Here is a 19,463-nt window from a genome sequence, read left to right on the forward strand (position 1 = left end):
TTTTGAGGAAGGGTTTTGTGCAGGGCACTTGGAGGCAGAGGATTCTCTGTGAGTTCGAAGCCAGCCTGGTCTACAGAGTGAGTTCTAGGACAGCCAGGGCTACACAGAGGAACCCCCACCCCATTTATTTACTTTAATGGATGAGTGCTCTATCTACATGTACACCTGCATGCCAGAAGAGGGCATCAGATCCCATTATAGGCATTTGTGAGCCACCATGTGGTTGCTGGGAATTGAACTCTGGACCTCTGAAGAGCAGCCAGTGCTCTTAGCCACTGAGCCATCTCTCCAGCCCCAAGAAACCCTGTCAAAAAAAAAAAAAAAAGCCAAGAGGTGTATTCTTCCATACCCAGTAGTGTCTGCGTTCTGTGGTGTGTGTGTGTGTGTGTGTGTGTGTGTGTGTGTGTGTGTGTGTGTGTGTGTGTGTTTCAAACATCACACCATGCTTACACAGTGTTAAGGGGGTTGAAAGTGGAGGGCTTGGGGAATACAGGCTAAACACACACACACACACACACACACCCCTTAAACAGTCCAGCTCTTCACCCATATTCTAGAAGTAGTCACTTGGGCTCTTAGTTGAGTCCATGTTCACTAGCAATCATCCATCTACCCCAGCCCTAAGCTATGGGGTCCAGTCAGTGACTTCACCCCAAAGTTTGCAATCACCCACAAGTCTGTTCTTTGACCCAAACACTCATCTGCCAGTTATCCTTTCAACCAGCAGAGAACTTGGTCCCTCCCAACCAAAAGAACCAACAGAGACAGAAGGTATATATTCTCTAGTCACACCACGGCAGCTACCAGATGAGTCCAACCTCAGTGTCCTCATTCAAAAGGGCCATTAGGGACAGTCAGAAGAGGACATTTCTGGTGGGATGTAATGCTGTAAGGACCTTTTCAGGGATATCCAAGCTTACAGGGAAGCAAATTAAGAGTCAGCCCAAGGCCTCAGCCCACCTTTATTCCCAGGGTCAGGGCTGTATGTGTATATATAAGCCAGAGTCCCCGGAAGCTGGTCTCTGTGTGTGACACATCCCAGAGTGCAGCCAGGTCGCCTGAAGCACAGGCTGATGGGGAAGAGCTCCAAGGAAGGCCTCTGCCCCAGGGTAGACAGGAAGGACTAAAGGCTGAGATCAGAGTCTCAGATCCAAAAGCCAAGTGCAAGGGCTCAGGTACATCCCATTATATAACGAGTGTCACCTTGAGCTCATGACCCAAGTCAGTCAACGAATGTTTTTGTTGTTGTCTTAGACAGGGTCTCTCTATGTAGCCCTGGCTGTCCTAGAGCTTGCTCTGTACACCAGACTGGCCTCAACTCATAGATATCCACCTGCCTCTGCCTCCTGAGTGCTGAGCTCAAAGGCGTGTGCCACCATACCTGGCCCTAGTTAATGAGGCTGGAGGAGCTGTGAGAACTGTCTAAAAATCTCTTTTAAAGAACCTGTTTCTGTCTTTTGTGGTCACTGCAGATTGCTGGATCCAACAAGTGGAAAGAGTGATCAGACTCAGGCAGGATTGTGAAGTGGCGTGGTTCAGGCATGGGCTGAAATGTGAGTGATCCAGGCCTGACTTCATGCTAAGTGCCATGTCTCATGACTGTGTGTGGGCAGAGGGTGCACAATACAGATGGGAAGAAGAGAGCAGAACTGTTCACTTCCAGCCAAAGAGCTCAGTTCACTGTGTCTACCCAATTCCTTGAAAACGCAATAGGTGAAAATTCAGAAAGTAGCATCCAGTCACCCCAGGCTCAAAGCAGGGTCTATGCACCGTGGGGTGGAGACAGAAGCTGAGCTGACAGCATATGGCAGTGTCAGAGGCCTCGGAACTCGCAGGGCATCCCCTGCAACCCCGTCTTTGAACAGAAGAGGAAACCAGTGCCAGAGACAGGCAGAGGCCGTGCAAACCAGCTAGTTTTTTCTCCACCAAGGGAGCCAGGCAGGGCTAGTGATGAATGTACGTGGCAAACAATCCAATTTAGAGATAATGGAGAGGGGGAAGGAACCAGAGGGAGCAGGAGAGCGAGTGTTCTGGTGGAAGACATTTCAATCCCACTTATTAAAAGAGGGAAGGGGAGGGAGGAGGGGCAGGCATGGCAGGTAAATCAGAGCCAGGCACATTGATGCACATCTTTCACACCAGTCCTTGGGAGACAGAGGCTGGTGGATCTCTGTGAGTTTGAGGCTAGCCTGGTCTACCTACCAAGTTCTGGGTCAGCCAGATCTTGTCTCAAAATAAATAAATAAATAAATAAATAAATAAATAAATAAATAAATAAATAAAAATAAATAAACCAAACAGCAAACCACAGAACTAGGCATGGAAGCTTATGATTATAGATAGTCCTAGCACTCAGAAGGCTGAGGTAGGAGGATCATCATAAGTTCAAGGCCAGGCTCAGCTACAGATCCTATCAAATGAATGAATAAACAAACAAACAAACAAACAAATAAATAGACAAGACAGATGGGCAGACAGATGGATAGAACCCCCCAACCGATCTGGGCCACAGGGCAGTGTGTTTTCTCTCTCCTCAACACGATCTGGGACAGACTCAGACGTAGGAAAGAAGTAAGGGGAAAGAAGTGCCCTCTTTTCCTAGGTGTCATATGGCTGACACCTAACAGATCCAGTCACACAGCAGGCTCAGTAGCACAGGGACACAGTCTCCCTTTCCATCCACACACAGCAGCTGAGCAGTTCCACTTCGCTTCCAGGCCTGACTCAGGGAGGAGAGAGGGAGCCCCAACTTGCGGCAGCAACAGCGCAGAAGAAAGAAGCCAGACAGATTTGAGACAGAGTGTATTGAGAACAGGAGGCAGGACCAGAGTTGAGCCCTCGGCAGGAGCTACAGGACAGACGGAGGATGGGCTCCTCCACTGCCAACCTTCCCGCCCCGGGTGCAAAAGGGCAGGGTCTACTAGAGACTGATTGTTCAGGGAAGACATGGCCTGAAGTTTCCCCATGTACCCCCCTCTTCTGTGTGGATGAGCTCACTGACAAGGCACCCCTGTTCCCATGGAGACAAGCCTAAGGCTCAAACTGCGCACTCAGCCGAGTACAGGCAACGCCTCCACCACCCCTGCCCCTCTGGGATCCCAGAAATAGGGATGGGAAAGAGGAAGTGGGTGGTCCTAGCCCTAAGTCTTGGGAAGATTCCATCTAAATGTGTCTGTCTTCTTATATCTGTATTCTCACACACCCTCCAAAGGATAGTTCTAGGGGTGGGAGGGGGTGGCTGTACCACGTCGAAGGGAGGCAGGGAGTGGGAGATCTTGGGCTACTTGACTCCACACCCTCTGTATAAACAGGGAAACCGAGACTGAGACCCGAGGTGCCCGTTCAGTCTGTTAGTCCAGATCTAAGTCCAAGGCTTTTCTGTGCCTCTCCTGAGCTACTGTGCCACGTTCTTCCCACTGTCACCAACTGAGCCCACGCTTAAGCTGACCCAGCCGAGGCTTCTGACTGTAGCCCGCTGCAACCCCACCTCCTCAGGCCGCTCTAACTCACTGTCCCTCCACAGCGGCTCCTCCACTTTCTCTCTACATGACAGTGTGCTTGCTTCTGGGGCCTTTATCCCACTGTGCCAGCCTGGTCTCTCAATCTCCAGGGAGTATCGAAACCCTGTGAACAAGGGAAAACTAAGGCCTAGAAAGGAGAAGTGAATTGGCCAAAGCTCCCCAGCAAATGGGAGGTGTGGGTGAGTCTAGGACACCCTTCTGTTGTCTCTCCCTGGACCTTGAGCCTTCGCATCCTGGTGGCTTCCTTCAGTCTGGGAGATCTTGCCCGAGGTCACTATGTCACTAAAGGGTCACTCTCCTAGCAGCACATTCACATCTGCATAGCTGTCTAAAGGACACTCTTCTCGGGGGTTCCCCAGGGATGTCCCTCATCCCAGAACAGTGAGGGCAAGGCAGTTGGAAGCAGGACTGAGGTCTGGGCCCAGGAGTCACCCTCCCTGTGGACAGTCAGGTCCTGGAGAGGGCACGGAGGCAGCAGAGTCTCAGAGAGCAGGAGGACAAGCGTCAGAAAGGAGTGGTGCACTAAGTCCACAGGCAGCAGAGGACTCAGGAGAGGAGGTGGAGTCAGGCAAAGCTCTCTGAGGCAGGAGAGAGAAAATGTCCAGAAGGCAGAGGGGGAAGAAGCGCCCTGTGAAGGTGAGAATCCAGAAGCAGGAAGCCAGAGGCCAGGAGCCTGAGCCCTATGAGTAAGGCACACCCAGAGCTTGCAGATTCACAGATGTCAGAAGACTGTTCCAGAAGTCCCCGTGAGGACACCTCTGGGCCTTCTCCAAGCAAGACACTGCCACCAGACTCCCATCCCTGAAGCTTGCAAGGCCAGGGAAAGACTCTCTGCTCATTGGGACCCTCTGAGGGTTTTCTTTCTCCGTGATACCCCTCATCGCCCTGATATGGCGTCTAAGCCCCTTTGTCTGCAGCTCAGAGAGGGGAGATGGTCCACCTACAGTCACATAGCTATCTGGTGTCAATGCCAGACCTTGAACCGTAGACGTCCATCTTTCTCACTAAGCCCTGAGCTAGATCCTGCCACATCTTCTCTCTGGCCCTCCGAAAGGGGGGACAAGACAGGCACTGGGATGTGTTACTTGAAGCAGAAGGAAGGTTTCCACACCTGGGCCTCGATCCCAGCATTCCGGGTGGAGAAGGAAGGCCTGGGGGCCTGCTTGGCTCGAGGAGACCACGCCCTGGAGGGAGACACGGGGGAGATATCACTGCTGTAGGTGGGGCTCACGGCAGTGGGCTGGAGGCTGTCCTGGACTGGGGCATTGTAGAGGCCTGGGGAGGAGCGGGAAGGCCGAGGAAGCGCAGGAGACGGTGGGAGGCCTGCTCTGGGCAGGTTGGGCACCAGGTCCAGGGAGCTAGGCTTGGCCGGGGAGGCAGCACGAGGTGAGACAGTGCGTGACGAAGCGCGTGACGAGGTGGCACGTGATGAGGTCTTGGCAGGTTCCTTGACCGGCGACAGAGCATAGAGTGAAGGCCTCATCTGGTATGGCTGCTGCTTGGTAGGCTCTGGGCGCAGGACTCCATTCTCTGGCAGATAGCCGTGGTAGAGAGAGGCAGGCGGAGTCCGCGCTGGGCTTAAGGACGCCACTCGGAAGCCCCCAGGGGCATTAGTGGTGTACTTCCAGGATGAAGGCAATGACATAGTAGGTGAAGGGCAGCGAGCCAATTCCGCATGGCCTGACGACTCTATGACGTATTTCTCCATCCGTGACTGGCGGCGGGCATAGAGCTCAGCCCCCTTCCCTGAGGCCTCTGAGAGATTCTGGTTGGGTTTGGGCTTCGGCTTAGCCTGGATACGGGGTGACTTGAGGCAGGAAGCCCATTCAGGGACAGTCTCCTCAGCTGCCGCAGGGCCGGACCTGTCCCGAGCTATTGGCTCCTGCTGGAAGTTGGAGGCCTCAGCTCCCAGGGCAAAGGGCTCGTCTTCCATGCCCACCTCCCCTTGGTCTCTCTGCCTCCGCTTCTCATCAGCTGTCTGCACGAGGTCCAGCAAGTCTGGATTCGGCGTCACCTTAGGCTTCTCCACGAACGTGAACATTGATTTCCGGCTGCCTCGGCGTGCCATAGATTCTTCCAAAATTCCTGTCTTGTTGGCAGGAACTACCTGGCCCTTCAAATGGGGAGGCTTGGGGTCAGAGCTGGGATACAGAGTAGAATAAGAGGGAGGAGACCTAACCCGGGAAGCCACAGGGACTGTTGACAAAGTCTCCGCATAGGTGGGGGGTGGGGTAAAGTTTCCTAAGGGGCGTCTCTCTACAACCGGGCTTCTCTGCCCAACCAGCCTCCTTTCTACCATGGGACTGCGGGCCATTATGTGCCTCTGTGGCTGGGGACTCCTATCCGCCATACTGCTAGCTGGGGGAGCCCAGGCCTTCTCTCCAAAATGTCGTCTTCCCATCATGGGACTTTGCTCTATCTGGCTGGTAGTCCCTGGCGACTGCATCCCAAATGGCCTGGCGGTCCTGTTGACCATGGATGCAGGCTTGGCTAGTGTGAGATGTACTTCACTATACACCTTAGTGGGCGTGGTGACAGCTGCATGTCCAGACACCTCTTGTTCTGCTGATGCCACTAGGGTGCTAGGCTGCATGCCAATGAGCAGAGAGCTGGACATGAGATCTGCAGCTGGTGGCCCAGAGCTGGAGAGGGGAGTAGCTTCTCTAGAGAAGGGGCTGGCGGCAGATGGTGGAGCGGACACCTTGTCAATCAGGAGAATGCTGGACCTCACTTCCTCTGCTGGCACCGGGCGCTGCCCATCATCAGCGCTTGGAGTGTTGGGTTTGGAATCAAGCGTGCCATTCGGGGAACACTGTGTCTCAGATGAATTTTGTTGGACAGGGGTGATAGTGGCTGGGGGGTTTTGATTGACATCAGCGGTGGGTTGGTTGTGGTGGCTGTTAGAGGCTGCTGTGGTGAGCGTGGCATTGGGAGAGGAGGGGTTCTGGTTGATATCTGCAGCTGGGCTGGGCACTTCCTCCGTTTCAGGAGGGTTTGGTGAGGACTGCTGGGTCTCTCGGTTCTGGGACAGGTGCAGTCCATTAGCTGTCAGCAGGGCTGCATTCTCCTTTAAGTAAACTACCAATGGTACTTCTTCCTCCTCACTGGCAACCTTCTCCAGGTGCCGCAGCAGACTGGCTTCCTCTGAGTACCCCTCCATGATGTGGCCAGGGACCCCTCGGCTGGGGCTTTGGGAGCTGGAGTGCTTTGGAGAGCCTGGCTTCGATGGAGAGGTAGGATTCACACTAAGCCCTGGGGCATGGCCTATGGGGCTGGAAGGATGCCCTGTTTGAAGGGCCTCTTGGCTGAGCTTTGGTGACCTCTGGCCTCGGCTCTCCAAGGTGAACTCGTTCACCCTCTGCCTGCGCCTGTTGAAGAGCTGGACCCCTCGGGAGTTGGAGCTGGGAGGGGTGGTGAGCTGGGCTGCAATCCGCTGGCTCCTCTCCTTGGCCTCCTTCAGATCCTTTTCTGTGAAGCTGGTGCTCCGGCCCAAAGCTGCAGAGAACACAGGCCTGGTTAGCAAACGGACGTACGGACGGACGGACAGTCAGTCACTATGCCCTCCTACATCTCTTTGAAATCTGATCTTTGCTCCGTTTCCTAGAATCAGCGGTCATGAAGATACAAGGGTGAAGCTGATTGGCTGTCCAGAATAGCCTGTCTGTCCCTTTGGACTGCCCTGGAAGGTTGTAACACAGCACTTCTCCAAATGAGTCATGCCTCCAACTACATCTCCCATGGTCCCTCTGGCCACTGACCGCTCTCACCCCCTGAGAGTGTTTTACATCAACTCTGTCTCTCCTCTTTACCTAAGAAGGGGAAGAGGCCGGAAGGCAAGGCTAAGGCCCCATATATGCTAGGAATATCCTCTTCCCCGACAGCACGCCCTCCCCTCAGGGGCCTTCCTGTCTCCTCTCCGATCTCGTCTCTTCTTGCACAGCACTCATTCACCACTGTCCGAAATCAACGAGTTTGCTTATCTCCTGACTGACCATCCATCTCCTCACCTCAAGCACAGCTCCGAAGGCCTCGTCTGACGTGTTTACCTTTCTGACCTCAATTCCAAGAATAGATTCCCTAAAGATTCCCCAGTGTGCAAAGCCCAGGACACCTTACGCATTTCTCTCTTTATACTTTCAAAGTTTGGTCATTTGCTTGATATCATTTTAGAACTGGGCCACTAAGTTGTTTTTTAAGGCCTTTCAAATTTATCATTATTGATGTGGGGAGGCATGTACCATGTTTACACATGTGGAGGTCAGAGGATAATTTTGTCTCGTTCTACCTTTACACGGGTCCTGGGAATCAAACTCAGACACCAGGCTTGCACAGCAAGTACCTTTACCTGTTGAGCCATCTCTCCTGCCCCTAAGACTTCTTTTTCGGAAAACATATTAATATGCAGGCATGGTGATACATGCCTATAATCCCAGCACTTGGGAAAGCAGAGGCAGGAGGATCTTTGCAAGTTCTAGGCCAGCCCGGTCTACATAACATGCTCCAGGACAACCAGGACTAATGTCTCCAAAAAATAAAATGGTTAACACGTTTTAGTTCTAAAAAATAAAAACATGGAAAAGTAGCCGTGTCCCCAACCCTAATTATAACACATCAAATCAAGAGACCACGATCCAGTTTCTCCTACACCCTTCCCCATTTTTTTCCTCTCACTTTTGTTAAGATAATTATTTAAAAATTTGTACATGCTAACATAAGCCAAGTGATACCCTGGGCTAATGTCAACGCTCCCTGTGTTCATTCATCTTGTTCTCCCCAGTGTACTGAGAGGCAGCCACTGGGCAGCTGTGTGAAGAAGTTCAGAGATTCCTGACAGACCCAAGGCCGTACAGCTCCAGGTGGCAAAGGCTGAGTCACTCCATAGCTGTGCTCAAGGTCCTTCTGGGGAAAGAATCGGTGGGACATGGCAAGGACAGAGGTCACTGGTCGGCCTCCTAACAAGTGAGGTAATCATTTCTTTCTGCCCACAGTGCCCAGCTGGCACGCACTCCGGCTGCCATGCTGTTGAACAATGAATAAACAAATAGTCGCCTGAACAGATGAGTCACAGGCAGCTGGAGGGATCAGCCTATGACCAGGGTCACAGCTTACCCAGTGGCTGAGAAAACCCCTCCCCCACTGTGGGAAACTAATTAGCTCTTGAGGAATCTGACCCTGCCCTCTCTCCTAACTCACCCTAATTAGCCCTGGCCCTGACAGGCTGATGGGTCTCCAGGGACAGTCTTTCTAGGCATCTTGCCAGCCTGGCTCTGAGTTCGTGGACTCTGAGAGATGGGAGTGCCTCGATAGAGGAGATTGGTAGTTCACCATTATCCCATTTTATAGATAGGGAAACTGAGATCCAGAGAGTATCCCAGGGCAAAGTCGACTGGCCCCCATGCTGGGGTCAGCAGGTACAATCCTTGCTTCGTGGCTTTTTGGCTCTATCCTCCAGTCTACTACTCCTGTAGCTTCCCCCTCATGCCACAACGACAGCACATAGCCTACCCCACCTGTACCCCAACACCTGGTGGTATTCCTCTTCTGCCCCAGTTACCCCCTCTGTAAAACATAAAGGCTTTAGCCAGACCACTCCCCTGGGACAGCTGAAGATGAGGTTTCCAGGCACACAGGAAAGTCTTTAGGAAAGGTTTGGACCATGCAGTGACCGTCTCCCTCCTCTGTTCTGCTTTAAAACAGGTCTCCTGGCCCAAAGCCAAGTTCTCCGGCTGGGTTATCCCTAGGGCTCTGGCAAACTCTTATCCTCTCTCAGAGTCATGGGCTCTGAAAGGTTTGGGGGCCTCCATGAGGTCATACGTACAAGGGATCTGACATCATCAAGTCTAGGGCAAAGGGCAAAGAAGGCTCATGCTACCCCAGGAACAGCAGGCCCCTGTGACCCGACTCTGCTCATGAGGACAGACATTTCCCAATCCTTATCCTGCAAAGCACATTTCATTCACAGCACAGATCAGGATCCTGAAAGCCTCACATCAGGGGACTCTGGAGACATGGAGAAGCACCACAGAGTCTCAGCAGCTTGGAGGTGGTTGTCATGGCACAATTCTCCACTCGATTCTTGCATCCCTAAAGCCAACACCCCTACATGTGCAAAACTTATTGACACACCCATGTGGCATGGACTCGTGACTTAGTGTGTTTCTGCTCTACCCCCAACCCCGGCCACACCAGCGAACAGCTTCTCCTTGCAACCTGACAGTCCTGCAGAGATTCACGGGGGCAACCCCATCATGTGTGACCCAGGACACGGGGCCCACCAATGTTCCTTCTGACACACTTGTAGCAATTTGCAGCTAGCACTGATTAAGTGCATGCTACCTGCGCCCCCCTCTCACTGTGACCCTATAGGGCACAACCTGCTATTGTGCACTTGGTGTTGATGGGAAAAACCAAAGGCCAGAACAGGAAGGTGAGCTATCCAACAGTACAGAGTTACCTTTGCAGAGAGCTAGGTAACTGGCTAGCAGGATCCCACAGGGTAAGGCAGATAGAAAGTGATCTGGTGTTTGAACGTCCAGCTACTCCATGTCCTTGCACATTGCTGCTTCCTCCTTACTTTCCTGCTTCAGGGCCAGTCCTGTGTGCCCGACCCGCATGCCTCACATATACACACTACTCCTCAACCCTCTGGCTTCCAATGGCAGTATGAAAGACCCTTGGGGAGAAGCCAGCTTGGGAAGCTCAGGAAAAACAAGGGTCACAAAGAGGAGATGGCCCAGGATCCAGACTGCTGACCTCCGGCCAGGCTAGTCATAGTCTGAATTGCTCTAGATGACCCTCCCCTCCTATGAGATCAGAGCTGCCCCTAAGCTCCAAGAAGAATGGCAGAAAGGGCCTGGGGCGGGGGTGTTAGCCTCCCTTCTAGTGGAGTCCTGAACCCTGGGCCAGCTGCAGTGCACATAAAAGAAATTCAACAAGAGGTTTGGAGTCAACCCAGCCAACTACTAGCATGGCAATTTTTGGTCACCCTACACAATCATGGGGGTAGGATAGAACAGGACTTGACCAACCAAAGGTACCCCAGGGTCCCTTGTCACAGGCAACAGGGGATGTTCCAACTGAAGTCTCCTAAGGCAATGTCACCCCTGCCAATAGCAAACTTGTCTAAGATTGTGCATCTTGGTTTCAGAGAGATCAGAGGTGAGCCAGGGCCACAGGAACCAGCAGTCCTCACTGCCTGGCTGCCCTTGCAGTAGTTGGTGCCCTTTTTCCTAGCCTAGATCACTGAAGGCCTATATAGAGCTCTAGAGAACAGCCCTGAATACAGGCCTTCAAAGAAGGATGGAGCGTAGACAAAGAGAAGAGAGCTACCTGGGGACAGGTAGGACGGGGTAGATCCGGAGTGGAGGAGAGGCTTAAAGACAGAACATTGCCCCAGGGCGGTAGGGATGCTAGGGTACAGGCCCTACATGGCCCCCAAATGCTTATCAGATTTGGATTTTATTTTCATCCACAAGGCAATCCCAAATGATAATACTGTTGTTACTCCTTCCATTTTGTAGATGATAGCCAGGCTCAGAGTTGCCCACCCAGTGCCAAACAACTTTAAGTGGCACAGTTAGGATTCTGGACTCCGAAGGTCCGACTGGGAAGTGAGACGTCTTAACCACTGGGCTTTCTGGCTCAGAGCTTCAGTGGGAGGGACATCAAGGAAGCTTCAAGGTTCCTGGAAGACAGTCTGCAGAGCCCTGTCTCCTCACCCCACCAACACCCCTCAGCTGCTTTCTACCACTTTTTTCTTTCAGGAGGAGAGTTGACAGCCTTATTCTCACAAAGGCAGAAATGGAATGCCAGTGGCGTAGGAAGATCTTAAGGCTAGAATCAGTAAATTCCCGGCCCAGCTGTAGCAGGTATAAGCTCTCTCTCCAAGTCCTTATTGCTTCCTGTAGGCAGCCCCCCATTCTGCTCATCACTAAGCCTGTCTGAAGTAAGGGAGGGGATCTGAGGCAAAGGAGGAGAGGCCAGAGAGGTCAGGACAGCGAGAATTCAAGGAAATGTGACTCCACACTATTGCCGTCAATGGGAGTGGCCAGGCAAGGCCAGTGGGTAGGATGGGAGCCAGAGGTGGGAACAGAGGTTGACGGGAGGCAGCCCATTGTAGCAGCCTGGGAGCCTTGGCAACAGGTTGGGTAAACAGGCTGGGTAAACTGGCTCCCCAGTGGTGTCAGGAAGGACCCAATGTCCCAGCCACTACATAACCTCTGGTTTGGCCAGGGCAGGAAGATGAGGAGGTCTGAGTAATAACCCAGCCGCTTTGCCAGCCCAAGCTCACATCCTCCCTGCAGAGAAGGAAGTGACACAGACCCTCAGGGGTGCATCCATGCCAGAAGCATGTGGAATGACCCACACATGGGTAGGAAGGGGCATGCAGGGGTAGGAGCAGGGATCCCTAGAGCCAACCGGCTCTAGCCTTGCTAACAGGCTGGGAGAACTCCCCATTTGCCTCTTTCCTAATGCTGGGGGAGCAAATAGGCCAGACAGGGGATGCCACATGCCCTGAGTCACACCCCAAACCCCAAAGGCCCCCCTGAGCGCTCAGCTTACTCACTCTGACGGGTCCTCCCTGCAGCCTAGCTTCCCCAGGATGCTCTGCTGCTGGCTGGCCTCTGTTCTCAAAGCCTCTGGAACAGGCAGCCAAGCTCCTGGCCGACAAAGAGAGGAAAAATCCCACCTTGACAGTACCCGGAGGAGCTCGATATGACTTCTCTCCTCCACAGATGACTCAGCCCAGCTCTTTATCAGGAAAAAACGATTCTGCAACCGCCTTTTAAATGGCCTCTCCACCCCCAGTCTCTCCCCCGCCAATCAACCCACCCCACGCAGCCAGATTCACCAGATTCACCAGTCCTCCCTTCCAGCCCTATGCTTTTCTTGTGCTCAGAACCCCAAACCACGGGAGAGCCAGAAGGGTCCTCCTTCCTCATCCAGGCATTCCAGGGTCCTGACAGCTAAGACAGCCTGAGCAGTACTCGCCTCCTCCCTGTGTCCTTAGCAATGGCTGGGAACAAGGGCTCCGGGTTCCCACTCCTGCCTGTGAGTGAGTTCCAGTCTGGAAACAGGGATGCACAAACCTCCATCTACACTTGGAGCCTTCTCCTTCCCGTCCTGTCAATGTGTCCTATGCCCCCCACCCTCTTGTCCAATCTGAATGTGACCAGCCCCTCCCCAAAGACTTCCCTGCCTGTCAGTGTCTGAGCTGCACCGCCCAGGGCACCATTACAAGCGAAGCAGTTGCACTTCAGGGAGGGCTTGCTGTCTGCTAGGGACGCTGACAGGACTGCGCTTCATTCTCACAGCAGCCCTGAGGCTACCCGTGACATCACCTCTACCTTAGAGAAGACTCGTGCTGTATCTTGGAAAAGTCACATGGCCAGTTGGAAACCCAGCTTCGGGTCACACTCAGGGTGACCCACCCAAAGTTTGTTTCAAGATGTCCAGGCTCTGGGTCTTCAGTCCCCCACATAGCCTGCTTCACTCCTGCACTCCTGTTTGCCCACACCCCCAGTGACAATGACAGCTGCCACCATCTGCTGAGTTCCAGATGCTGAAAACAAAGGCTGGAGGCTTTCTCCTCGATTTCTTACAGCAATTTAGGAAGGATTGCTTCTGACGGCCAGTTTAGAGCCGAGGAGAAAGGCACTGAAGGCTAGCTCACACACCCCGGCTCTCACAGTTGCCAAGAGAGGGAACAGAGCATATTTGCAGCAGTGCAGCGGATCCCTGAGCCTGGGATGCTCCCCTCTGTGGAGCTCCACCTGCAGAGAATATTCAAGCACACCTCTCATTCCTGCCATTTCATCCAGGAAACCCCCCGCTCAATCCTCCCAGGCTCATAGCATCCTCTGCTCAGTCAGGCCCAGAGGCCTCACGGCAGGAAGAGAACTCACAGGAAGTAGAAGGACGAGGGCTGTGCCAGAACTCCTGGTTTCCCACTCCTGTCAAAAGAGCCAGGTACAGACAGAAGAGGGAGGGCTGACCCTTGGCTCAGCTGGCAGCTGTCTCTGCAGATAAAAGGTAGCCTGCAGACTTCTGGCTGACCGAGGCCTTGCTGCAAGGTCCTGGCAGGACCGGGCTGTCATAGCATTGTTCTTGCCTGTTCTACTGGCTAGATCACTGATGCACTATGGGTAGATTTCAGAATTTTAGAAATGGTAGTCAGAGGGCTGGGGACACAGATCCATGTGGAGCACTTGTCTGGCCCACACAAAGTCCTTGTATACATCCCTTAGCCCTGTATGGGACGGCATGGTGGTGCATGCCTGTAATCTCAGCACTAGAGAGGTGGAGGCAGGAGAAAGGAAGTCCGTGGTCATATTTGACTGGCTACCCCACAGTTTCGAGGCCTGCTGGGCTACATGAGACTCTGTCTAAAACAAAACAAAACAACAACAAAATCACCCAGCATAGTGATGCAGACCCTTCTTAATCTGAGCATTTAGGAGGCAGAGACAGAGACAGGTGTCTCTATAAGTTTCAGGCCAGCCAAGACTACAGAGTGAGACCTGGTACCGAAAAAAATTGATCAATTATTAAGAAAAAGAATGGGATGGAAAACTGTCTCAAAGGTTCACAGGGCCTTCTGCTTTTGCAGAAGACCCGGACTCAGTTCCCAGCACCCACGTGGTGACTAGCAACCACTTGTAACTCCAACTCCTGAAGATCCAACACTGTCTTTTGGCCTGCATGGGTACTGTTCACACTTGGGGCACAAACATACATGCAGGCAAAACACCCACACACATGAATAAAAATAAGTAAATTTTAAAAACCCGAACAAAACAGGGCAGGCACGTTAGTGGCACACACTTTTAACCCTGTCTATGGAGGCAGAGCGAGGGAGATTCCTATGAGTTCCAGACCAGCTTGGTCTGTGTACAGTTCCAGACTAGAGTGGTGACACAATGAGACCCTATCTCAAAAACAAAAGCAAAATCTAAAACAGTAACCGGAGATAGGCAAGTTCAGTCCTAGAAGGACAAGAACCTGTAAGAGAGCTAAGGCTGACTGACCTTCAGGATATAAGGTCCCTTGGAAGACTTAGGAGCACAAGACAGACCATACTCATAACCCCGGAGACAAAGAGGTCCAGAGACTTAAAAATGGAGAGGCAGGATAGGAAAGAGAATTTTCCCGCATCTGTGCTCATCTCCAGCGCCTGCCACAGGCTGGCCCTACACAAAGAGGTGGGCTTTCTTCTGAGCGCTGTGCCAAGAGCTTCGTTAAGTGCCGTGACCGGGCAGAAATATCAGTAGCAGGGCTCAGTGAGCATGGACGGATGGACGAGCGCCCCCACACCCAAACTTTCTCATTTGCTTCTTCACTCAGCCCTAGAGCCAAATTCCAGATTCTAGACTGGAGAGAGGTTCCCAGGGGGTGAGGAGACACCGAGGAAAGAACGGCAAACTTGTGGGGGGAACGGGAAATGAAACCTCAAGTTGCCGTGTCAAACCTGAGGAGAAGAATATTCCATAAGATACCCAGAGAGCACAGAGCCTGGAGAGAGAGAGATCAGGATAAAGTGGTCCAAAAGCTTCCTGCAGAGGACAGCATTTCCTTAGGTTTTTGTAAGCAGAGATGAGGGGTGCCCCAAGCACCAGGGACAGTTTTCAGAGACTAGAAGACTCAAAGGTAGTCTGGCCCTAACCTACCCCCATGGCCCAAAGTGAGAAGGAGAGGAGAAACCATTGATGAAGAAAAATTGACAGCAGGCTTGCCTGGAGTCCAGTTTGCATGCAGTGAGCTGGGTAGCATTTCACAGGAGCCCGGGAGCTTCGAGGCTCTGCCCTGAGCTACATGCCCTGTGGGATCTGCCTCGGGCCTCTGGGTGGTTATATAACCCGCACCTCTCAGTCCCACAGTCAGCCAGGACCCTCTGCCTCCTCCACTCTGCCATCTGTGTCTGCTGCTTCCTTCATATAGAAGAAGCTGCTATGCAGCTGAGGAAAAAGGAAAAAGAAAAAAAAAAAAAGGCCAGCCCTGTGGTAAATTCTCCACATTCCTTCCTCTCAGAAAAATAAATAACCCGGGAGAGAAAACACAGGAGGAATGATAAGGACAGCACAAGCATGCTGGCACTCCAGCTACTCAACGGGGTAGACAGCATGGGAACCCAGCTCTGCCCAGTGCCTCTCCCGGGATGGGGCTTGAGGCTGCCTCTCACAGAGGATAGAAGACCAAACCGGGGCTCTGGCTTGCTCGCAGGTGACAAGGGAGAATCTATGGTAGACAGACAGACAGGCACACACACACACACACACACACACACACACAGAGTAGACCATCCGCTTCATAGCCAGCACTCAGCAACTGAGACGCAGAGGTAGCTCTAAGGTTTATAGCACAGGGGTCACCACAGCAAAACTGTCAGGAGTTGGGTGCCCTTGTTTCTCAAGTAGCCGCCCGCCCACCACATCCATCTACCAGGCCTTCCCCCTTTGTGCATAATCATTCTTTCAATATTGTACTTTTATCCTTGTGAGCTGTGAGTCACAAGTCTTATCTTCATTTTAAAGATAAACCGAGGCTCTCAAGGATTGGAGGATCCCCTACAGCGTTAGGCTAGAGAGTTAACTGTAGGTCTCCAGCACCTGCCTTCACACTCCCATCCTGTCAGCTGGCGCCTCCCACCCGTAGCCCACCCTTCCACCTACTGGGCAACAGATCGGCAATCATCCACACTTAGTAAATCATTGCGTCTCTGAATGACTGCATTTAGGTGGCCTTGAGCTAACTCCTGTACCTAGTTTATACCCAGCTCCTCATACTGGAGATCGCACAGGGACCAGTGCTTGCCCGAGAACGGTGCCTCCCACCTCTAGTGGATGCCAAGCGTTCTGGGTGGGGCTCTGATTCTTCACATCTTCATAGCTATGTAAGTTTCAAATGTGTCCCCGAAAACATGCACCAGGCCTTTGCTGTCAGGTGTGTCTCATCTTAGAGGATAATCAGACAATTTAAAGAAACTAGGCGTACATAGTACAGACCCCATAGTACAGCCAATGTTTATTGCACGAATTATAAGGGTTGGGCACTGTACACAGTCATTAACAAAAAGTAGCACAAAAATGTGTGAATTTTAATTAAGGCGGCAAGATAATGAGTACAAACATAATTCTGAGCCTGATTCTGAGCCTCTGGAGAGTGACTTGCAAAGGTAGCCATGACTGTCAACCTCGTCCAGGAGGTAGGGGGCAGAGGTGGGGGAGGGGGGATGGGCATCTGGGGTGGGGAGTGTGCCTTGGCAGAGGGACAGCTCGTGCTAAGGTCCTGAGGCAGGCTACATAATACGCAAACAAGAAAATTGCCTTTCCCACCAGCCTCTTCTTGCCTCTGAGATCTCCTTCTTTTCCTGAACGCTGGCCATACTCCAGCGGGTGGCAGCACATCCTCCCTCGAACACAGCCCTCCCCCCACCCCGCCCCCACGCAGAGGCTCTGCCTGCTTCAAATCTGCCTGACACGCAACAGAGCCCACCCAGTCGTGCACACAGTAAATAAAGTGGGCAGGACAGTCACGTGAGTGCCCGCAGGCATATCCGCGGAAGTACCTCGTGCACATGCAGCAGGCCAGCCTGGGCACATCTGAAATCAATACATACCTTGTGGGAGGGTAGGGGTCCCTCCAGCCCACCTACTCTCTAAGTAATGGAGTCAGTAAGCAGTTCTTGCATGGAGGGCGCTAGCTGCTGGAGCACAGCCGGTGACGTGATGCAATGACAGGCTTTGAAATTCATGACTCTCCATTGTCAGGCAGCACCTCTCCCTTCAGGGCATTAACACCTACCACCTGTCCCAGATGTCCCAGGAGATGACACTGTCTGGAGAATGTCCCCCTGTCCATCTCCACAACAGCTAAGCCCCATAAAGTACCTGCACAGCACCAAGGGGGGCAGCAGCCACCATCGGTGTCACCAGTTGTCACAGTTGCCCTAACTTCTCTCCTGGGCACAGGTCAGGGCAGCTAAGAAGAAGGAGAAAAAGAGTAGCCCTAGCCTGGCACCCAACGCCATGTAAGGCCTCAAGTCCCTTTCTTTTTCCTGCCCGGATCAGAACTTGCAGGTGGCCCACAAGCCAATTCCTGGGCTCCAGTCCAGACCCCTGGGCCCACCTGAGGGACACTAGCACACAGTCAGGTTAAAGGCTCAACGGGCCTTTTGGAGCCCACCAACCCATCAGTTAGGTTTATAGCGAGCAAACCTATAGCGACAAATGCCTAGACTGTGATCTGGCATATTAACATGGCTCCTTAACATTAACAAAACCCACAGTCAATAGAATGCACTGCGTGAGAAAATTATCTCGTGGAACAGATAAGAGCAACGCCCCTGTGATGTGTGCTGTGCTTGATAATGCTACAGTGAAACCTAGCTATGCTAAGGAGAAAACTTAGTAAAAAAGGATCTAGGTACGCGTACCATGTTATAAAGGGAATAGAGACCGTCCTCTATGTACTCGAGACACTCAGTCTCCCTAACGCCTTTCCTTCGTCAGAAACACGGGAATTGTGACGTCATTCTACAGTGTGGAAAACTGAGGCAGTGGCTGGGTATAGTGGTACATGCTTGTACCCACAGCATTTAGAAAGTAGAGGTGGGTAGGAGGATTGCCTTAAACTCGAAGTCAGCCAGGGATACATAACAAGACCCCGTCTCAAAAATAAAATAAAATAAAAAATAAATAAATAAAATAAAAAGCGAGAAGGGGGAGGGGGCATAGAGAAGCCATTCCTCCCCACAGGATTTCACAGCATGCAGTCTTTGGCTTCCAGCCAGAGCCTCTGCAGAGCCTCCAGCGAACTATGCCACCTCTGACCTGATCCACTCATCCTTTATAAATTTGACTTTAGCCACAGGGTAACTGGCCTTTATTCCAAGTTCATGAAAAACGCTTGACACATGTGATTTCTTCAACAACTCAAGGTTCCCTAGCAACGGGACAACCTCCACCAGTTAATCTCCCAGCACAGTAAGTAGCATCTCTCTCACTAGGCTGTGGACAGGGTCCCCGGAGCCCCAGCACTACTGCTAGCATTCGATCGAAAAGAATCATTTTTCCCCCTAACCAACCTGATCGTGAGTTATCAAACCTTCAGCAAGCCTTGAATCTGCTGAGCCTCTGTAACAGTCTCCTACCCTGTGGGGCAGCTGCAAGGGTTCGTCACATACAAGCCAAGAGCCATGATCAGGGCCCTGGCTCATGCAGCGATCATGGGGGGTGTGCATGGGCTCTGGCTAACACACTAACTTTCTGAAGCAGGGAGTCTTGTCATTTGTCAGTGCACACACATGTTGCACACATATAACTGCATACGTGCCTTTTGTATCTCAGGCTGGTTTAAACTCGCTGCGTGGCTGAGGATGACTTTGAACATCTTCCTACGCCCTCCTACACCTTCTTCCTGCATCTTCCTGCATCCACTTCCCCAGGGCTGGGATGGTAGATATATACCACCGCATCCAGGCTTATATGACATGGAGGACTGAAATCCAGGGTTTCAGGCATGCTAGGCCAGCACGCTACCCACTCGGCCATATCTCAGGTTCATTACCACTATATCTCACATTCCATTCACCAGCATGAGGCTGACAAGCCTAAATGGGGGTGACAGGCCAGATGGCAAAGCCTTCCCCTCTGTAGCACCATGCAATCTCACTCAACTGGAATATTTTGGACTGGGATTTTCAAGATGGGTCAAGGTCAGGGTTCTGCTCAGCTGCTTCCTCAGGCTCAGGGCCTTTCCAGATCATGTTGCTTCTGGGTGTGGGTTCCCCAACACCATTTGCCAGGTTTGAGGTCCTAGGAAACTGCTTTCCTTCCTTCCTGGTGCCAAGCACTTTTTCACCTCAGGGCTACATAATAGATGTCCTTGTCATGCCAGTGACAAAGGCCATGCTGGAAGGGCTATGTCCTGGGAGCCCAGAATGTA

The 19,463-nt window shown here is 52.3% G+C and overlaps 1 protein-coding gene across 12 annotated transcripts in view; it reads right to left on the reverse strand.

Moving 5' to 3' along the window:
• Synpo (synaptopodin) overlaps nucleotides 1-19,463 on the reverse strand; it is a 65,986-nt gene that overhangs the window by 3,098 nt on the left and 43,425 nt on the right. For 5 of the 12 annotated variants that reach the window (XM_087593308.1, XM_087593305.1, XM_087593306.1 and 2 more), the window contains one exon: nucleotides 4,633-7,016. In XM_087593308.1, coding sequence (XP_087449434.1) covers nucleotides 4,633-7,016 — 2,384 coding nt within the window. 12 annotated transcript variants of the gene reach the window in all.

This window comes from Rattus norvegicus, chromosome 18 (assembly GCF_021556685.1).
Source record: "Rattus norvegicus strain SHRSP/BbbUtx chromosome 18, alternate assembly SHRSP_T2T, whole genome shotgun sequence".
In the NCBI taxonomy this organism is placed as follows: Eukaryota; Metazoa; Chordata; class Mammalia; order Rodentia; family Muridae; genus Rattus; species Rattus norvegicus.